Source organism: Dendrobates tinctorius, unplaced genomic scaffold (assembly GCF_039654945.1).
Source record: "Dendrobates tinctorius isolate UK_male_01 unplaced genomic scaffold, ASM3965494v1 ptg000349l, whole genome shotgun sequence".
NCBI lineage: Eukaryota > Metazoa > Chordata > Amphibia > Anura > Dendrobatidae > Dendrobates > Dendrobates tinctorius.
In genome coordinates, this window is record NW_027362015.1 from 931375 (window position 1) to 945277 (window position 13903).

General features: G+C 53.0%; 1 protein-coding gene across 5 annotated transcripts in view; it reads right to left on the reverse strand.

Moving 5' to 3' along the window:
• HSF1 (heat shock transcription factor 1) overlaps window positions 1–13903 on the reverse strand; it is an 85619-nt gene that overhangs the window by 19270 nt on the left and 52446 nt on the right. For 4 of the 5 annotated variants that reach the window (XM_073562381.1, XM_073562382.1, XM_073562384.1 and 1 more), the window contains one exon: window positions 3304–3381. The exons of the other annotated variant lie outside the window; for it this stretch is intronic. In XM_073562381.1, coding sequence (XP_073418482.1) covers window positions 3304–3381 — 78 coding nt within the window. The remainder of the gene's footprint in view (window positions 1–3303; window positions 3382–13903) is intronic. 5 annotated transcript variants of the gene reach the window in all.

A 13903-nucleotide genomic window follows, 5' to 3' on the forward strand; every position in this document is an offset into this window, starting at 1 on the left:
AATGATGGACTGTGGTTCAGTCTTCTACACGCTGGAGCAGACACCTGTGGTGAGGACAATAATTGCTTCCGCATATACACTCGCGATCAGACACAGGTTAGTGAGACGGTGTACCAGGATGGCGTTGAAGGCTGTAGAGCATCTATGGGTGAAATAATAAGGAAAGAAAGGGGTAAATGTACATCAGGTGGAATGAATAATACTCGGTGCGCCCATCAGCCTATGTCAGGACTGGTGAGGGTATACCAATGTATACAGACCCCGGGTCACGTCCGTGTTCTCCCAGAAGGAGCAGTCTAAAGGCCCTTTTACATTTAGCGATGCACCAGCGATCCGACCCGGTCAGGATCGCTGGTGCATCGCTAGTGAGCTGTCACACAGGCAGATCTCACAGTGATGCAGCAGCGACGCAGCGCACCATACTCACCTTTCACACACAGCGATCCTGATGTCCTCCCGCCCGCCTCCACGCGTCGCTCGTCGTCACAGCAGGAAGCCCAGCAGGAAGCTGACAACGAGAAATGGAGCCGGAGATTCTCGCGCGATCAGCGATGGACAGGGGGGAGCCGGTCAGACGTAAGTATCACACATAGCGATATCGCTATGTGTAAAACCCCCTTTAGTGTGCGGACATCGTGCCTACAGGTGGGTGAGCCCGGACATAAGAGGGGTCTGCGCTGTTACCAGTCTACCCCCAGCCGCTGTCATAGATCCTCATGGGAAAACAGACACGGCAGCAGTCCCAATTCACACCTTGTATAGAAGGGCTGCAGACAATAAGCCCCGGCCACATGGGGATAACACATAAAATATTCCGTAGGATGCTAATACACCCCTTCATAACACAAGTGTGGGATAAATGAGTGGACGCCACCGACTACCTGGACGGTCAGATTTTCCAGGATCTTAATGAAACACAATACAGAGACAATTAATCGTAGTTACTAACCAGCATACTATAGTCCTAGATTACCCGACAGCAAAAGGAGGAGGAACGTGTCAGATAATTGGTCCCACCTGTTGTAATTATATCGACCCTGCTGGCAATCTCCAGATCAGGGCCGGTATAGACAAAATAGGTGAACTCAGAGACCAATGGTTAAAGTGACAGTGCAGAGACTCCTGGTGGGGTAACACATCCTCCTTTATAAATCCAGCTAACTGGGTTAGTGGCCTAGCGCAGGGGTCCCCAACCACCGGTCCGCGGTCCAGGACCGGGCCGCGAAGCTGGAGACAAGGGGAGCCGGCGGCTGTAGCAATGTAGTGACAGCTGCAACCGTCGGCTTCCAGAACACATGGATATTCACCCTCAGTTCCTGCATCCCTGTCGGCGCGGCAGCTTCATCCAGCGCTGAGCGGTCACATGGCACCGCTCATTTAAGGTCATGAATATGGACGCCACTCCTCCCCCATAGGCGTGGCGTCCATATTCATGCACCTTAATGAGCGGTAGCTCGTGACCGCTCCCCACAGGAAGAAGCTGACGCGCCAAGATAGAGATGAGGGAAGTTCAGCAGCGACGGTGTGAGGGTAAGTATGATGGGGGAGGACGGGGGAGCCCAGCCATGCATACAAGGGTGGGGAGCCATATACACAAGGGTGGGAGCCAGTAGCGTAGCTACTGGGGAGGCAGAGGGGGCTGTCGCCCCGGGCCCCGTCCCATGAAGGGGCCCCCCAATCCATGATCGCTTCTGTCATAAGGCTGCATAGTCCCCCATCTTCCTGAGACTCGGCACACGGGCTAGCAGAGTGGCAGAGTCCTCAGTGCAGCGCAGCCGAGCTGACCTGACAGGCTCAGCTCAGACAGCTCTGCTCCTTGCTCTGGCTCATGCAGGCTGGGGCTCCGCTGGGGCCTAGTGCTCACCCTTGAGTGTCCTCTGACCCTGCCTGGACCTGACTTCTCCTCATGCTCTTCACCTGCAGCACTGGATCAGAAATTGCCAGGGCCCCTGCAAACTTCATCTAAAGGCGGCCAGAATGTATTATGCCAATTAAAGGTACAGCATGTAATGAATGATTACTGGGGGGTGTATCTGATAAGATGGGGGCAGGGGGCCTTATGTTTAGTGTTTTGCACTACAGCACATGTGCTGCCGGGGGGGCTGAAAGTCACGTAAAGGGATTTTTATTCTTACAGCCAGGGGTCTTATAAGCCCAACCTGTGAGTATAACAAGCCCCCATACAGCAAGCGCAGCATGAGCAGCATTATATGTAGCACTGTTCTAGTAAATGACTTATTATTATTATCAAATTATTAACGCTCTCCTGACCAGTGATACAGGCCGCTCATGGGTTGTTCAGCATCCATCTGTAGTGTCCGCCCGGGTATGTTCCTATGGTCAGTAAACGCTGCGGGTTGGACGGTTTGTACATCCGCAGCGTCCAGATGTTATAGCATAGTAGTGGACCGACAAACCTATGGTGAGTTGAGTCACATTCACATTATAAATGTTATATATTAAATGATAAGTATGCACTGACTACAACCCTGTCATAGCCCCACCCCCTTATGACCAAAGCCCCGCCCCTGCCACAGCTCCACCCCCGCCCTGCCGGGCCATGGAAGAATGGTCTTGCTTAAAGCCGGTCCCTGGTGCAAAAAAGGTTGGGGACCACTGGCCTAGCGGGATGGATTTCTGGCATTGTACAGACTTGCATGCAGATTGTGTTGTTTTGCTTATTGTTTTATGCAGCCGTAAAAGCGCTAATATATGTATTACCTAAGATATTGAATAATGTATGTGTGGGAAAAAGAATCTAAGGCTGAACCTTCTGTAGTGTGCCATAGACCCCGGTAGCCATTCCTGACGGGGAAGTGAGTGTCCACACTGAGGGTGGATGGGTGAAGCAGGGAGGAAGCCCCCTTATGGGTACTAGACCCATGAGACAGTAGCTCCTTTGTGGACATCAGCTGACCCTGTGGCAAAGGTTATACCATTTACAAAAGGGGGAAATTGATATAGAAGGGTTAATGCTTTCCCTTCTTTTGCTAGAATTTGTTTTTATATTGTTGTAGCCTTACAGTCTCCGATTCAAGGATTTTATACTTCTCATCTCACAGGCCATGTTTTCAAGATTCTGCAAAAGAAGGAAAACATTAACCCATCTATATCAGGCGCGATATAAGGGGCTTTCTGCAGTTCCTGATCACGGCTTATCTCCTTCTCTGCCGCTGTGACCACCCCCTCCCCGGCAGGATCGCTCCACTGAGCCGCGAGCGGATGAGGCGAGGATCTGCCTTACTGGTCAAGAGTGAGACCGCGTAGGCCGCAAGGCAGGCAACATACAAAAACAAATCTGACCGGGGCTCCATTCTGCTCTGCAGGGAGGGAGAAGAGCAGAGGAGAGACATCTCAGACATCTGGCGACTGCTAGAAATGCTGAAAGAGACAAACACAGGCGCTATAGGAGAAAAACAAGAAGTCAGGGGCCACACTGGGGGAAGAGACTGTCCCAAACACAGGAAAAATCCAGGATGAAGAGCGGCACCCACAATTATAAAGACAAGCCAACAGAGGAGAGCAAGCGACACACAGCCAACAGAGGAGAGAGAGCTTGAGCGACACAGAGCCGACAGAGGAGAGCGAGCGACACAGAGCCCACAGAGGAGAGCGAGCGACACAGAGCCCACAGAGGAGAGCGAGCGACACAGAGCCCACAGAGGAGAGCGAGCGACACAGAGCCCACAGAGGAGAGCGAGCGACACAGAGCCCACAGAGGAGAGCGTGCGAGCGACAGAGCCCACAGAGGAGAGAGAGCGCAAGTGACACAGAGGAGAGAGCGCGAGCGACACAGAGCCCACAGAGGAGAGAGCGCGAGCGACACAGAGCCCACAGAGGAGAGAGCGCGAGCGACACAGAGCCCACAGAGGAGAGAGCGCGAGCGACACAGAGCCCACAGAGGAGAGAGCGCGAGCGACACAGAGCCCACAGAGGAGAGAGCGCGAGCGACACAGAGCCCACAGAGGAGAGAGCGCGAGCGACACAGAGCCCACAGAGGAGAGCGAGCGACACAGAGCCCACAGAGGAGAGCGAGCGACACAGAGCCCACAGAGGAGAGCGAGCGACACAGAGCCCACAGAGGAGAGCGAGCGACACAGAGCCCACAGAGGAGAGCGAGCGACACAGAGCCCACAGAGGAGAGCGAGCGACACAGAGCCCACAGAGGAGAGCGAGCGACACAGAGCCCACAGAGGAGAGCGTGCGAGCGACAGAGCCCACAGAGGAGAGAGAGCGCAAGTGACACAGAGGAGAGAGCGCGAGCGACACAGAGCCCACAGAGGAGAGAGCGCGAGCGACACAGAGCCCACAGAGGAGAGAGCGCGAGCGACACAGAGCCCACAGAGGAGAGAGCGCGAGCGACACAGAGCCCACAGAGGAGAGAGCGCGAGCGACACAGAGCCCACAGAGGAGAGAGCGAGCGACACAGAGCCCACAGAGGAGAGCGAGCGACACAGAGCCCACAGAGGAGAGCGAGCGACACAGAGCCCACAGAGGAGAGAGAGCGACACAGAGCCCACAGAGGAGAGAGAGCGCGAGCGACACAGAGCCCACAGAGGAGAGAGAGCGCGAGCGACACAGAGCCCACAGAGGAGAGAGAGCGCGAGCGACACAGAGCCCACAGAGGAGAGAGAGCGCGAGCGACACAGAGCCCACAGAGGAGAGAGAGCGCGAGCGACACAGAGCCCACAGAGGAGAGAGAGCGCGAGCGACACAGAGCCCACAGAGGAGAGAGAGCGCGAGCGACACAGAGCCCACAGAGGAGAGAGAGCGCGAGCGACACAGAGCCCACAGAGGAGAGAGAGCGCGAGCGACACAGAGCCCACAGAGGAGAGAGAGCGCGAGCGACACAGAGCCCACAGAGGAGAGAGAGCGCGAGCGACACAGAGCCCACAGAGGAGAGAGAGCGCGAGCGACACAGAGCCCACAGAGGAGAGAGAGCGCGAGCGACACAGAGCCCACAGAGGAGAGAGAGCGCGAGCGACACAGAGCCCACAGAGGAGAGAGCGCGAGCGACACAGAGCCCACAGAGGAGAGAGCGCGAGCGACACAGAGCCCACAGAGGAGAGAGCGCGAGCGACACAGAGCCCACAGAGGAGAGAGCGCGAGCGACACAGAGCCCACAGAGGAGAGAGCGCGAGCGACACAGAGCCCACAGAGGAGAGAGCGCGAGCGACACAGAGCCCACAGAGGAGAGAGCGCGAGCGACACAGAGCCCACAGAGGAGAGAGCGCGAGCGACACAGAGCCCACAGAGGAGAGAGCGCGAGCGACACAGAGCCCACAGAGGAGAGAGCGCGAGCGACACAGAGCCCACAGAGGAGAGAGCGCGAGCGACACAGAGCCCACAGAGGAGAGAGCGCGAGCGACACAGAGCCCACAGAGGAGAGAGCGCGAGCGACACAGAGCCCACAGAGGAGAGAGCGCGAGCGACACAGAGCCCACAGAGGAGAGAGCGCGAGCGACACAGAGCCCACAGAGGAGAGAGCGCGAGCGACACAGAGCCCACAGAGGAGAGAGCGCGAGTGCCACAGAGCCCACAGAGGAGAGAGCGCGAGCGCCACAGAGCCCACAGAGGAGAGAGCGCGAGCGCCACAGAGCCCACAGAGGAGAGAGCGCGAGCGCCACAGAGCCCACAGAGGAGAGAGCGCGCCACAGAGGAGAGAGCGCGCGAGCAACAGAGCCCACAGAGGAGAGAGAGCGCAAGCAACAGAGCCCACAGAAGAGAGAGAGCGCGAGCGACACAGAGCCCACAGAGGAGAGAGCGCGCGAGCAACAGAGCCCACAGAGGAGAGAGAGCGCAAGCAACAGAGCCCACAGAAGAGAGCGCGAGCGACACAGAGCCCACAGAGGAGAGCGCGAGCGACACAGAGCCCACAGAGGAGAGAGCGCGAGCGACACAGAGCCCACAGAGGAGAGAGCGCGAGCGACACAGAGCCCACAGAGGAGAGAGCGCGAGCGACACAGAGCCCACAGAGGAGAGAGCGCGAGCGACACAGAGCCCACAGAGGAGAGAGCGCGAGCGACACAGAGCCCACAGAGGAGAGAGAGCGCAAGCAACAGAGCCCACAGAAGAGAGAGAGCGCGAGCGACACAGAGCCCACAGAGGAGAGAGAGCGCCACAGAGGAGAGATAGCGCCACAGAGCCCACAGAGGAGAGAGCGCGCGAGCGACACAGAGCCCACAGAGGAGAGAGCGCGCGAGCAACAGAGCCCACAGAGGAGAGAGAGCGCAAGCAACAGAGCCCACAGAAGAGAGCGCGAGCGACACAGAGCCCACAGAGGAGAGCGCGAGCGACACAGAGCCCACAGAGGAGAGAGCGCGAGCGACACAGAGCCCACAGAGGAGAGAGCGCGAGCGACACAGAGCCCACAGAGGAGAGAGCGCGAGCGACACAGAGCCCACAGAGGAGAGAGCGCGAGCGACACAGAGCCCACAGAGGAGAGAGCGCGAGCGACACAGAGCCCACAGAGGAGAGAGAGCGCAACACAGGGACCACAGAGGAGAGACAGAGAGCAAGCGAGTGACAGAGCCCACAGAGAGAATGTAAGAACATACGGAAGTCCCAAGAATGGCTTCAAATAAAAAACACAGAGACCCAAACAACGCCACTCTGAAAGAAGCCTACCACACCATACAATGAAATTACAAAGCCATCCTCTGAAAGAAAAAGCAAAACCACATCTTCACCAAACTCCTCCAACTCCAAGATGCCCTTGAAGACAACAAATTTTGGGAACTGTGGAAACACAACCAGAAAAGCAACAGCCTCCACATCCAGAGCGGCAACATCTGGCTCTAGTACTTAAAGGACCTTTACAATGACATCTCAAGTGAAGACCTGAACCCGGCACAAAAAGCTTGTGAAAAAAACTGAAAAATATGGAGGAAAAGTTCAAAAATTTCCTAAATCCTCTGGATACACCAATCACACTGACAGAAATAACAGAAAGGATCACATGGATAAAAAGTAAAAAAGCCAGCGGTTCAGATGGGCTCCTCCCAGAAATGCTAAAATACAGCCCTCCAGACTGCGATAACAAAACTATTTAATATCGTACTGAAGGCTGGCTGCTTCCCCAAAAACTGGAACCAAGGACTCATAACCTCGATACACAAAAACAGGGACAAGTACGACCCAGCAAACTACCGGGGGATATGTGTCAGCAGCAACCTGGGTAAACTCTTCAACTGCATCCTGAACAAGAGGATCCTCACCGAGCACAACGCCCTCAGCGAGAGCCAAGCAGGGTTCATGCCGAACCACCGCACCACTGACCACATCTACACCCTGCACAGCCTCATCAAGAGCCGTGTCAACAATACAAAGTGCGAGGGTCAACGGAAGGAGGACGGCCTATTTCCAACAGAGCCAAGGAGTGAGACAGCTGCAGCCTCAGTCTAACGCTCTTTAACATCTACATCAATGAGCTGGTGGTGGCCCTAGAGTCCTCCTCAGCACCAGGACTCAACCTCCAAGACACCCAGGTGAAATTTTTTCTGTATGTTGATGACCTCGTGCTGTTATCACCAACCAAGAAAGGCCTCCAAGATCACCTGAAAATTCTAGTGACCTTCAGCAGCACATGGGCACTGCCAATCAACCAGAAGAAAACTAATATCATGGTGTTCCAGAAAAGAAAGCAGAAACGCACTGGCCATAAAACCTTATGATAGACAATTGTCCACTTACAGAAGCCAACAAGTACACCTACCTGGGCCTAGAACTCAGCCAGTCATGGATCTTCCATCTAGCCATGGTGTTACTGAAAGACAAGTCATCCAAAGCCTTCCATGCCATCAGAAGATGTCTGTACCATCTCTGTTCACCAGTAACCGTCTGGCTAAAAATCTTTGACTCTATCATTGCCCCGATCCTTCTTTACGGCAGTGAGGTCTGGGGCCCAGTCTCATGCCCAAACTGGTCAAAGTGGGACGCTGGGCCGACTGAAATATTCCACCTAGAGTTCTGCCAGCATCTTCTCCAAGTCCATCGGAGCACATCAAACAGCTCCTGCTGAGCAGAGTGGGGCAGATTCCCACTACACCTCACAATCCAGAAGAAGGCGCTGTCTTTCAAGTTTCATATACAAAATTAGTAGTCCCACTCCCAGCTCCTACCATCACAAAGCCTTGCTACACCTGGAAGCCCCAGGAAGCCTCTCAACATGAAGTACCCAAAGCCGGCCTGACCAATCATCAACCTACATGGCCTGACAAAAGGCGAAATCCAGAAGGTCAAAGAGGAATATCTCAGCATCTGGAGAAACAACACAAACAAATCCCAGAAACTGATGATATACCAGAAGCTACAGAGGGAGCACAAACAGACCCCAAAAAAGAAAACTAGACAACCCCAAAGAGCGACAGATCCTGAGCCGGTACAAACTGAGCACCCACAGCCTACTCATCGAATCCGGGAGGCACGACAGAACTACAAGCCCCGAGAGAGCAGACTCTTCCAGCAGTGCCCCCAGGAGGCCGTGGAGGACGAGGACCACTTCCTGCTGAGGTGCCCTAAGTACTCGGCAGTGAGGGACACCCACTTCAAGAGACTGAACTCCTCTCAGACGTCACCTCCATGGAGGAGGAAGAGAAACTGCCGATAATAGTGGGAAAGAGGAAAGTGCAGTGGCCATAGCAGCGGAATATGTCAGTGCCTGCCACAGACTAAGAGGAGACGGATATGTCATGGACTTCTATACCCCGCCCTGAACATGTTCCTATCCCCCGACTAAGAGGAGACTGATATGTCATGGACTTCTATACTCTACTCTGGACATGTCCCTATCCCAGACAAAGAGGAGGCTAATATGTCATGTACCTCTATACCCCACACTGGACATGTTCCTATCCCCTAAGAGGAGACGGATATGTCATGTACCTCTATACCCCACTCTGGACACGTCCCTATTCCATGACTAAGAGGAGCCTGATATGTCATGGACCTCTATACCCCCACCATGGACACATCCCTATCCCTAGACTAAGAGGAGACTGATATGTCATGGACCTCTATACCCCACTCTGGACACGTCCCTATTCCATGACTAAGAGGAGCCTGATATGTCATGGACCTCTATACCCCCACCATGGACACATCCCTATCCCTAGACTAAGAGGAGACTGATATGTCATGGACCTCTATACGCCACTCTGGACACGTCCCTATTCCATGACTAAGAGGAGCCTGATATGTCATGGACCCCTATACCCCACCCTGGACATGTCCCTATCCCCAGACTAAGAGGAGACTGATATGTCATGGACCTCTATACCCCACCCTGGACATGTCCCGATCCCCAGACTAAGAGGAGCCTGATATGTCATGGACTTGTATACCCCACACTGGACATGTTCCTATTCCCTGACTAAGAGGAGACGGATATGTCATGGACTCTTATACCCCACCCTGGACACATCCCTATTCCCAGACTAAGAGGAGACTGATATGTCATGGACCTCTATACCCCACCCTGGACATGTCCCTATCCCCAGACTAAGAGGAGATGGATATTTCATGGACTCCTATACCCCACCCTGGATATGTCCCTATCCCCCAGATTAAGAGGAGGCTGATATGTCATGGACCTCTATACCCCACCATGGACATGTCCCTATCCCCAGACTAAGAGGAGACGGATGTGTCATGGACTTCTATACCCCACCCTGGACACATCCCTATTCCCAGACTAAGAGGAGACTGATATGTCATGGACTTCTATACTCTACCCTGGACATGTCCCTATCCCAGACTAAGAGGAGGCTGATTTGTCATGTACCTCTATACCCCACCATGGACACATCCCTATCCCCAGACTAAGAAGAGACTGATATGTCATGGACCTCTATACTCCACCCTAGACATGTCCCTATCCCCAGACTAAGAGGAGGCTGATATGTCATGGACCTCTATACCCCCACCATGGACACATCCCTATCCCTAGACTAAGAGGAGACTGATATGTCATGGACCTCTATACCCCACTCTGGACACGTCCCTATTCCATGACTAAGAGGAGCCTGATATGTCATGGACCTCTATACCCCACACTGGACATGTCCCGATCCCCAGACTAAGAGGAGCCTGATATGTCATGGACTTGTATACCCCACACTGGACATGTTCCTATTCCCTGACTAAGAGGAGACGGATATGTCATGGACTCTTATACCCCACCCTGGACACATCCCTATTCCCAGACTAAGAGGAGACTGATATGTCATGGACATCTATACCCCACCCTGGACATGTCCCTATCCCCAGACTAAGAGGAGACGGATATGTCATGGACTCCTATACCCCACCCTGGATATGTCCCTATCCCCCAGATTAAGAGGAGGCTGATATGTCATGGACCTCTATACCCCACCATGGACACATCCCTATTCCCAGACTAAGAGGAGACTGATATGTCATGGACGTCTATACCCCACCCTGGACATGTCCCTATCCCCAGACTAAGAGGAGACTGATATGTCATGGACCTCTATACCCCACTCTGGACACGTCCCTATTCCATGACTAAGAGGAGCCTGATATGTCATGGACCTCTATACCCCCACCATGGACACATCCCTATCCCTAGACTAAGAGGAGACTGATATGTCATGGACTCCTATACCCCACCCTGGATATGTCCCTATCCCCCAGATTAAGAGGAGGCTGATATGTCATGGACCTCTATACCCCACCATGGACATGTCCCTATCCCGAGACTAAGAGGAGCCTGATATGTCATGGACTTGTATACCCCACGCTGGACATGTTCCTATCCCCAGACTAAGAGGAGACGGATACGTCATTGACTCCTATATGCCCCCCCACCACCCATCCCCCTATTTTTACCATTTGCTTTGGTAATGCTAGCATGTACTTCGTCCTGCCAAAAAAGCTCATTCGAATTTGAGGGAGAGAGAGAGACACAGAGCCCACAGAAAAGAGAGCGTGAGTGACAGTGCCCACAGAGGAGAGAGTGACACAGAGCCCGCAGAGGAGAGAGTGACACAGAGCCCGCAGAGGAGAGAGGGAGTGACAGAGCCCACAGAGAAGAGAGAGTGAGCGATACACAGCCCACAGAGGAGAGAGAGAGAGACCGCGAGCGACACAGAGCCCACAGAGGAGAGAAAGAGCGAGCGACATAGTTGATAGAGTGAAACAGAGAGCAGACAAATAAGAGAGCAAAACAAGAGAAAGCGAAACAGAGACCGACACAGAAACGACAGGACAGAGAGCGAGTGAGCGATACAGAGAGCTGACAGGAAAAAGATTGACAGAGAAGAGAGTGAGGCCCAGAGTGCCGACAGAGGGGAAACCACCATGGTTACTTACCGGTAGCCGGTTTTTCCGGAACCCATGACAGCACCACATGAGAGAGAGAGGGATCCGCCCCGCCAGGACAGGAACCTACTGAAACATAAGGGGCGGCACCTCTCCCCCGCTTCAGTTGGATTACAGAGCATTTGAGAGGACTTCCCGGTTAGTTACATATTTATCCAACACCACATCACACAAAAACACCCGACTATTGTGCACACCCAAACGGTGAAAAGGGGGGGAAATATACGGGTGCTGTCATGGGTTCCGGAAAAACCGGCTACCGGTAAGTAACCATGGTGGTTTTCCCTTCACCCATGACAGCACCACATGAGAGATTCTGGAGACTTCGAACACCTTAGGGAGGGACCACCACTTGCAGCACCCTTCTACCAAAGGTCAAGTCAGCCGAGGAGGATAGATTTAGTCTATACTGTCTAAAGAAAGTTGAGGGTGAGGCCCAGGTAGCGGCCTTACAAATTTGCTCTATTGATACCTCTGCTTTCTCAGCACAGGAGGTCGCCACGGCTCTGGTGGAATGAGCCTTGATGCCGTCAGGAACCGGGACGCCACTAACCGAATAGGCTACACTAATGGCCTCCCTAATCCATCGGGCAATAGTCCCCTTTGACACTCCATAACCTTTCCTAGCACCCTGGAAGGCTACAAATAGGGACTGGGACCTCCTCCACTGGCTGGTTATAGACATATACTCTACTAAGGCTCTTTTAACGTCTAGGCTATGAAACTTTTCCTCCCCTGGGTTTTTCGGATTCTTGCAAAAGGAAGGGAGGACAATTTCTTGGTTTCGGTGAAAGTTAGTTACTACTTTCTGCAAGTAAGCAGGGTCTGTTCTCATAACCACCCTATCTTGGTATATCTGTGTATATGGCGGGTTGACTGAAAGGGCCTGCAAGTCACTAACCCTACGTGCCGACGTTAGAGCTACCAGAATGATGGTTTTTAGGGTGAGATTTTTAGTTGAAATCTGCTGTATGGGTTCAAACTGCTCCTTCGTAAGGGATTCCAGTACCAGATTTAGATCCCATGGAGCTATTTTCGGTAAGGAAATTGGCCTAGATCTGTGGCAAGATTTTATAAACCTGGCTACCCATCTGTTTGCCGATATATTGCAATTGTATAATGCCCCCAGAGCTGAAACCTGTACTTTGAGGGTATTTACCGCCAGGCCTAGCTCTAGGCCTGCCTGCAAGAACTCCAAGATGGACTCGATTGGAGGTTCTTGACCTAACGGTTTTCCCAGGAATTGTAGGAATTTCTTCCACGTCCTGCCATATATGTTGGTTGTTATTGGTTTTCTACTTTTCATTAGAGTAGTCACCAATCCCGGGGAAAACCCTTTATCTCTCAAAAGTGCCCTCTCAAATTCCACGCCGTCAGATGGAGCCCCTTGACTTGTTTGTGGAATTTCGGCCCCTGAGCTAATAAATCTGGAATTTCTGGCAGTACCCACGGGTCCGAGAGAGACATCATTTGTAGTAGTGAAAACCACGGCCTTTTTGGCCAGAACGGGGCTATGAGGATTACTCTGGCTTGCTCGTCTCTTATCTTTTTTATCACTGCCGGGATTAACGCTACTGGGGGAAAGGCATAGCCCAGTTTGAACAACCACGGGATTTGTAGAGCATCTACTGCCCACGGGTTTTCCCCTGGGTTCAATGAGCAGAACCTCTTCACTTGCCGGTTGCTTTTGGTGGCAAAGAGGTCGATTACCGGCTGTCCCCATAACTGTACTATCCTCTGGAATATTACACGATTTAAGGTCCACTCTCCCTGTTTTAACTTGTTGCGGCTTAGAAAGTCGGCTTGAACATTTTCTGTCCCTTTGATATGTAGGGCCTTCAGGGAGGTTAGATGTTGTTCTGCCTTGAGGAAGATTCTTTTGGCTTCGTCCATTAGGGAGTTTGACCTTGTCCCTCCCTGGTGGTTGACATACGCCACTGCCACCCTGTTGTCTGACATAATTCGGACGTTTTGGCCCTGTAACATGGGAATGAATGTATCTAGGGCTCTGTTTATCGCTCTCAACTCTCTTAAGTTGGAGGAAGCCTTCTGCTCTATGTGACTCCAGGACCCTTGGGCTATATGTTCTCTCAGGTGTGCCCCCCATCCCGAGGAGCTTGCGTCTGTCAATATTACATCGGACACGGGCCTGTGCCACAAAGTCCCCCCTGCTAAATTTGTGCCGTCTAGCCACCAGGTGAGAGAGTTTTTCCCCCTTTCGGAAAGTTCCAGCTTCCCTTCTAAATACCCTTTTAATCGTTTCTGGGCTGACAAGATTTCCACCTGCAGTTGTCGGGTATGAAACTGTGCCCAGTTGACCGCCGGGATACAGGCTGTTAGCGTGCCCAACAGGGACATTGCCCTTCTTAGGGTCATGTGAGGATGCTGTATTGCCGTAAGAGTCATTTCTCTCACCTTCTCTAGTTTTTTCTCTGGCAAGAGACAAACTTGTCGGTCGGAGTCCAAGACAAAACCTAGAAATGTCTGTTTCCTTAGGGGTTGAAGATTTGATTTTTTTAAGTTTACCATCCAACCCAGTTTTTGCAGGGTCTCTGTTATCTTG